Genomic DNA, 8,584 nt, shown 5'->3' on the forward strand with positions numbered 1-8,584 from the left:
TTTTTAATTTTAAGTAGCACCCCAATTTCAATTGAAAATTGCATTGGATGTCCAATTAGGCTTGACTGCCTAGTTTGGTATTAATTGCTTAACATTAACATTTTCATTTCCTTACAGTAATCCTCAATTCTCTTTGTACCTTGCCTTAGGTATTGAAGTTTTGGGTACATCTCTCTTTGATAATACGAAGGTACAAATCTTCTTTTCATCACATCTTAAAAACTACCCACTTCTGCGCCGAGCTACTACCATTTGTTCAGTAAAATGACTAACCACTAACTTCATATGATTCTCATAAGAAAATTTATGTCAATCAAAAATCAGATCTACCTTTTTCTCCCACTCCAAATAATCTTGAGGGTTAGTCTTACCGGTAAAATTGGGTATTTGAAATATTATGCTACCTAAATTTTTATCCACATCGTCGTGATTATAATGCCAATCGCCACCATAATGACAGCCTTGATTTCCTTTACCAATTTTCGGATTTCTCCTCGCACTATGACTAGCAACAAATCCTCTACCTAATTTAGACTCATGTCCATCAAATTCATCATAATCGCCATAGTCAGCGCGTTGTTGATGCCCATAATTATGAAATCCCATGTTCACTCCTACATTAGGTGCATTCTCTCTCCCATTTATTGCATTTGCACCCAAATTTGGAGCATTTTTCTTCACTTGCCGATTTGCAAGTCTGATTATTAAGCTCTATTCTTTATAATCGTTCTACCAGATTAGCCATACTCCTTTGTACCCTTTCATTTTCATGACATTATGCTAAAGGGATACCTTCATGAGGTAATCTAGTTGTAGCATCACCAACATGTTCACCTATCAATCCACTCGACATAGTGACCTGGAAAAGAATAATAGAAAAGAATTGCGAAGAGAGAAAAAATTGTTAGATAAACAGATTCCTCACACACTCCCTCACGTATTTGCACTCAATAGATGGGGATGCTCACTCGTGTTTAACACACAAAAATAATGATCTCACAAAGCTTAAGTCACGCAACTCAAGCTTTATATCAAGTATTCTTATGTGAATCAATTCAACTACAAATTTCCAACCAACCCTTATGAAAATACTAATACTCAAGTATTAAAAAAAAGGTCAAATGTTGTAAAAATACCAAACCTTTCATGAAATTTTCACAAAAGTCTAAACCGTTAAATTTTATCCAATTTGTCCTAAAACGCATTGTTTCTTTTCAATTTTGTCTAACCTTCTATTGCTAATCAATTTTGCTGATGTGGCGCCTACGCTGCGTGGCACACAATGTGCCACCATGATAATTATTATGTTAAAGTGCAAATAAATTCTTCTATTTTTAAAAGAATATTTACAATCTCAAACTTTAAATCATTTCAACTTAACTATTAAAATTTAATTAAAAACAAATAACTCAATCAAATCTAAATAGTTTTATTAAAAATAATTTAATCGTTTCTTAATATTTTTATCGTACTCCTCCAAGTTCCACCGCCAGCACTGTTTTATGGCCACTCCAATTTTTTCCAATTGTCCCTACTAACACTGTCAGATTTGTTTTTTCAGTTACCGTTCTTCCCAAATGAAAGAACAAATATTTATTTTCTCAATTAATAAAACCTAAATAAATATAATGAAAACTTAATTAAATAAAATAAAAAAATTTAATTAAAAATTTAATTAATTTAATTTTTTTAAAAAAATAATTAAAAAAAATTAAACCAGTTGAAATAGGTACATCTTCTCCGATGAACCCAGTTCAACTGGTTTCATCATGTTCTTCCGAAATGGGAAGAACAGAGAAGAACCAAAATCATCTATTTCTTTCCATTTGAAATACCTGGGATGTTATTCTTCCCAAACTGGAAGGAACAGATCCAGGAAGAACAAATGAACCCAGTGGAACTGGGTTCATTGGAAAAGATGAACCCAGTTCAACTGGGTTGTTAAATTGTTTTTTTATTTTTAGTTTTAAAAAATATTAAAATTAAATTAAAATTAAATTTGTTTTATTTTATATATGGCCTAACTACTCGACAACGCCCCCCCCCCCCCCCCCCCCACCCCATCCACCCCACCTTTATTCCCTTTTGCAAATATATCCTGATGTAGGAATTTCTCCAATTTTATCCTAATTTACCCTTTTATGTTTTAATTGTACGCTAAAATTAAATTGATCTCTTTTTACTTGAAAAAAGATTTAAAATAACCCTCCATTTTAAACCTATATTTCAATTAGACCATAATATTACTAATAATATAAAAAATGAAAAATTATGTTAAACTTTTTTATAAGTGAAAAGAGGTCAATTTAATGATTTGGGGTACAATTGACCATAAAAGGGCAAATTAAGGTAAAATTGGAGAAATTCCTACGTCAGAGTATATTTGCAAAAGGGGCTAAAGGTGGGTGATTTTGAGTGATGGAGCCTTTATTTAATTGAAATTTTATTATAATTAGTTAGGTTTTATTAATTGACAAAATAAATTTAACAACTTTAAGTTCTTAATGAAATTAATTAGTTCGATTAACTTAATAGAATTCAAAGCATTTAATTAGTTTAATAGAGTTTTGATTTATGAAATGTGCTAAAAAATTTGTAAATATAAAATTGGTAAGTTTTTTAAACATTATGATTTTATTTTAAATTTAACCTAATAATTCTCATGGTGGCACATTGTGTGGCATGTCACGTAAACGCCACATCAGCAAAATTGATTACGATTGAGGATTGGACAAAATTGAAACGAAATAATGCATTTTAGGACAAATTGGATAAAATTAAAAGGTTTCGACTTTTGTGAGATTTTATAAAAGGTTTGGCCTTTTACAACATTTGCCGTAAAAATATTTAGGAAGTAAAAATGCAGTATATATAAAAAATATTTGCAAATGTGGACCCAGATTAAAGAAAACATAATTAAAAGAATGAAAAACTCAAACTGAATCAAAAGACAAATTAAAAAAATAAGTAGATGCAAGAATGTCTGGAAAAGAATAAAAAGGTAAAGAAAAGTAATTTGGTAAATAATCAAAGAAAATCCTGTATGAGTTTGTAATGATTCAAAACAATTGAAAACAACCTAAGAGGCAATGGACATACTAAATAAAGATTTTAACCTGTCTGAAAACATTAATCTGATTTGAAAAGATCTTATATGGTATTAATCCTTTCAAATTCAAAATTTACAAATAAATAAGTCAAAACAACTTTATAGGCAAAATCAAATTCCCTTTAGATTAGGAAATAAACATTATGACTTGATTTTCAAATAATAACCCCTACAATGCTCTTGATTACAGCCTACAAATACTACAAAACTTCACTTGCACAAATTAAATTATGAAATCAAACATACAAATATACTAACTGATGGATACCGAATCCTACAGTAAATAGAATGGAGCCGAGTCACAGGAGATCCGCTCTCAGGTGATACCGGACTCCCCCTAAAGGTCTGAAGATGTGAAGGAGACACCGAATCCCCTGAGATTCGATGATATACTAACTGATACCGAATCCCCTAAGATTCGGTGATATGCCAATGAAGACCGCATCCCACATGATCCGCCCAAAGCGCGTTAGGTCCGGGATTCGGGTAAACGACCAAGAATGGAAGTATTGTCCTATTCGGACACAAACAGCATATATGGAAGGATAAGCTCTACCTTAGGAAGATAAGACTATTTAGGAAGACGTTCCTAAATAGGACTCTTATCAGATTAAGGTAGATCTCGACAAATCAGGAGAATCCCTACTATGTTGCCGAATCCCTACAAAGTAGGATTCACTTGCCTACTATGACTCTACAAGGTATATTCGACTACTATAAAAGGAGCACGAGGTATGCCTAGAATCACAATTACATTGATATACACAAAACACTGCTCAAAGCTCTAAACTGACTTTAGCATCGGAGAGTTAATCGGACAACCACCGTCCGGTTAGCTTCTACCCTGTTTTGCAGGTCTTACTCACCGGCTCAGAAGGCAGACTCCATCAATTGGCGCCGTCTGTGGGAAAAGCTTAACTAAACTTTAAATCGAAGGAGCTTTTCTGAACTCAAAAACAAATTTTATTGAAGAAGATGACTTCTGAAAGAGTGAACCTGAAAGACAAACAACCAATGGACCCAAAAAACACTCCGGAGATAATCAACGTGACGGAAGACGGGCTTCGCAACTCCGGGGAGAAAATCAATACCGGAGGGCCCTCTTTTTCAACACCTCAATACCAAACTAATCCGATGAGGGGAAGCAACCCAATTGCTTTCAACCTGAACACTGAAGAACAGCAAACGCCGAGCGTAGCAGCACAAGATTCGTACAACGAAATGCTGAAAAAGGTACTAAAATCGGTCCAAGCAAATCTGGACAGATTGGCCAGCGAAGCCAAAAGAACGAATGATAGGCACGAGGAAACCATGAAAATCCTAAGGGAAAATTTCAGCCCAACGGCTCCCAGAAGAAGAGGGAGAACAGAAAACGCAAACCCAAGCCGCCGAGAGACGAGAGCGGAAAACAACAAAAGCAAAGAACCCCGAACCGGAGGGAACGAAGAAAGAAACGAAGCAAGAAACCAACGGGAGAATGGAACAAGCGACGAGGAAAGCCCGAACGATAGCAATAAGTCCAACGAGGAATCACCAGAGACACCCAGAAATGAGCATAACCAGGAGGACGCCCGAAGTGGTTTGAATTCAAAGAGAGACGAGCGAAAAGCGAAGGAAAAAGAAGACGCCCCACCAAAGAGCAAGCGACAGGACAGAGATGCAGGAAAAGAACAAACTAAGAAAAAACACCAAGAAGGAGAGGCCGAATCGTCAGAAGCGCTCTAAAAAAGCAAGGCCACATACGTAGTGGAAGAAGATTTGGAAGAAAAGATCGCCAAAGCACTCAAAAAACTGAAATCTGAAGAGTTGGACATAGACGATCTCAGGTTGAAAGGATCCCCCCTCTCGCCTGAGATCATGGAAGAAACTATCCCATACAGCATGAAGCTGCCGGTCCTGCCAACTTTCAATGGGGAAGGAGATCCCCGAGATCACACATCTAGATTCACAGCAACCATGGGGCTACTCAGCGTATCAGACGCCATTCTATGCAGGGTCTTCCCCACCATGCTCACAGGCATAGCCCAGAGATGGTATAACAAATTAAAGCCAGGCTCAATCAAGAGCTTCGCTTCGCTCTCAACAGAATTCCTCAATAGATACCTCACAAACATTCCAGCAAAAACTACAACCAGCATCCTGAGATCCTGCATCCAAGAAGAAGGAGAAACCTTACGAAGCTACATTGAACGATTCAACAAGCAAGCTATGAAGATTGACAACCTGAACGTCGACATGGCGACGGAAGCATTGCGAGAAGGAACGCGATTCGTAAAACTGGTGGACAAGCTACTAGTCAATAAACCCACGACTTTCTCGAACTTGATGGGCATAGCCCAGAAATACTTCGAGCTAGACGAAGGGCGAAGGGCGATTCGTGGAAAGGAAGCAAAAGGAAAAGAATCAAAAGAGAAATCCAGAGAAAAGACCAAGTCGAAACCTGATGATAGGAGAGGAAGGCCAGAAGAAAATAAACAATTCGCCCCCCAGACAAGATATGAATCAAGATATGACCCCAGAGATGACGAGAATAACTTCACACCATTAAACACCAGCCGAACTAATGTCCTCATGTGGATCAAAGAAAACGTCAAAAACGTGGTATGGCCACCAAAGATGAAAACAGAGATAAGAGACACCAGAAAATACTGCAAATTTCACGAAGATTACGGACATGAAACGGATAGCTGCAGTGATTTAAAGGTCGAGATCGAAAGGATGATCGACACAGGAGAGCTGAGGAAATTCGTGGCTCGAAAAGAGAAGAGGAATGACAAAGGAGAAAAAAGAAGCAGAGAGGACAAGCCAAAAGAGAAAGAAGACGAACGCCCATCCAAAGTACTGGGAACCATACACATGATCAATGGAGGAGGACACAGCAGCTCCACGATCAGGAGAAAGCAAAGGAAAGAAGTGATGAACATCAGAGAAACTCACATGTCGCCAGTAATCTTTGATGTAGAAGACTATGAACACGTCAAAGCACCCCAAAACGATGCTTTGGTAGTAACTACTATCATTGAAAATTGGAACATGGAGCGAATCCTAATCGACGAAGGAAGCGCAGTAAACCTTATGACAAACGCAGCGTACAAAATGCTTGGAGGAACCGCATCAAGGCTACGCCGAGTCCCGATTCCGCTATCAGGACTCGGTGGCCCCTCCATCAATCCACTAGGAGCAGTCACCTTGGAAGTAATATTCGGCCCAGAAAGAGGAATCAACAAGAAAGTCATGTCACTATTCAACATAGTAGACATGGAATTAACATACAACGCTATCCTAGGAAGACCTTTTCTCCATGATTCGGCGGCGGTGACTAGCATAAGAGCATTGGCAATGAAAATACCAACCGAGAAAGGAGTAGTGATGCTGAGAGAAGACCAGAGAATAGCCAAGAAATGCTATGACGAGTCCGTAGTGGATCTTCAAGAGAACAAGACCGAGAAGAAGGAAGAATAGGAAAGGAAAATGACCCATCGCCAGTAACGATTTTATGTCTTACCCGATGGCGTCAAATCTATCTTTAATGTTTTGTATGCAGTCTTTTTATCAATAAAAGTTCAATTTCCCTACTATATGATTAGCCAGACGAATCAATAAAGAAATGAAAATCAAGAACAGCCACGAATGATTAAATCAAAGATGAAAAAATGAGTTAAAGATTAAACTCAGAAAAGGCAAAATCACCAAACAAGGCGAATCACCACAAAAGGCTGATAGCCAAGAAAAATGAGTTAAAATTAACTCAAGAAAGGCAAAATCGCCAAACAAGGCGAATCGCCACAAAAGGCGGATAGCCAAGAAAAATGAGTTTAAATTAACTCAGAAAAGGCAAATCGCCAAAAACGAGTTTAGATTAACTCGAAATAAAAACAAAAAAATAAAGAGTTTAGATTAATTCGAAATAAAAACAAAAAATAAAGAGTTTAGATTAACTCTATAAAAGCAAAAACGCTGAGAAAGGGTTTAGAATAACCCTCGAGACAAGACAAGTACATAAATCAAAAACTGATATAAAGCAAGAGCACACTTATGCAGAAGCACGAAGAAAATATATTCATAGATCGCGAATTACAAAAGAACAAAATTCATACATTATGAAATACAATGAAAAGAAAAACTACTTGACACGGTCCTTAGATATCTTGTCAAGAAGGTCACGAACGATGGCCTAGGGATCCAACCCATTAACTCCAAAAAGATCGATATTGGGGTTCTGCTCCAGAAGTTTCCTCCCAATCGCAAGGCGATACTCGCTAATCAAAGCAGAATAAAAAGCCTTAGTATCAAGTAAACGGATGTGGAGATTTTCAACCTCTGATCTTAGTTTATCCCTCTCCTCACCAACAAGGGTATTGATTCGAATAAGCTCCTCAATCTCTTGAGTCAATTCATTGGTTTTCTTCTCGATCACTTTGACTTGACGATCGTTAATCGCATCTTGCGCCTTAAGCTGCGCCAAAAGGGAATCATGCTCTTCCAAAGATGCCTTCAACTTTGCCCTCTCAGGCTCGGAAGTCGCCAAAAGAGAAGATAGACGCTCGACCTCCTCCTCAGCACACTGACGGCGGTCATTCAATACCAAAACAGATTGAAGAGCCTACAATACCAAAAATAGATCAGTAAGGAAATAACAAACTCAACAAACATTATATTCAATAAAGAAAACACTCACAGAGAAACCATGAAAACAAGCTAGATCGGAGAGCTCCTGCCCCGGCCTAGAACAAAACCATATGACATCATCAGGAATCGCCAAAGTTTGGATGTATTCCGCCAACACTCTAGGATTCAGCAAACTAGCAGGATCATGACCTTCGACCCATTGCACCAAATTTGGGGCAGAAGAAGAGCTTCCAGGAAGACTCTCTCTCGATGGAGAATCATCGCTAACTCGGCATCTCTTTCTAGGCGGAGAATCCATGTTTCGACCCAAGGAAATCTCTTCCGAATCAACAACAACCAGCCCACCTGAATTCACATCCCCGACTCCCCCCGAGACAGTAAATGATGCTAGAGGGGGAGGTAGAGATGGGACCGCCTCATCACCTACCGGATCAACCGAGTTATCATCATCTACAACAATAGCCCCATCGCCCGCAGGCAATGCTGTCTCGGCAGGAACGATAGGAGCCTCAGCAGGGATTACATCAACATCGACACCGCTAGGAATAATGTTGGCAATGTGAGCTTCAGGACCGCCCATTGGAACGCCCAAATCTACTTGAAATCCGGAAAGGAAATCGTCAGAAGAAGAAGACATCCTACAAAAGAAACATCAAAAGAACTTAAGCAAATTAATATACCTTGAAGAAAGTAGTAGCAAAGATCCGCCAGGCCTCGAGGGGGATCCTCCAAAGGAAACCATCGATGCCGAAGATGACTATTAACCAAGACATCTAAGATAGGACGCTGAAGAACACCATAGAATGATATATCGAAAGCAAGTGTTGACTCAGATAAACTTAAAGG

At 38.2% G+C, this 8,584-nt stretch overlaps 1 protein-coding gene across 1 annotated transcript; it reads left to right on the forward strand.

The window, feature by feature from the left end:
- The first annotated feature begins 4,330 nt into the window (after positions 1–4,330).
- LOC126656984 (uncharacterized) lies at positions 4,331–4,834 on the forward strand. Its single transcript, XM_050351607.1, has one exon. The coding sequence runs from the start codon at positions 4,331–4,333 to the stop codon at positions 4,832–4,834; it is 504 nt and encodes a 167-aa protein (XP_050207564.1).
- Positions 4,835–8,584: the final 3,750 nt, after the last annotated feature.

Source organism: Mercurialis annua, linkage group LG7 (assembly GCF_937616625.2).
Source record: "Mercurialis annua linkage group LG7, ddMerAnnu1.2, whole genome shotgun sequence".
NCBI classification, from domain to species: domain Eukaryota; kingdom Viridiplantae; phylum Streptophyta; class Magnoliopsida; order Malpighiales; family Euphorbiaceae; genus Mercurialis; species Mercurialis annua.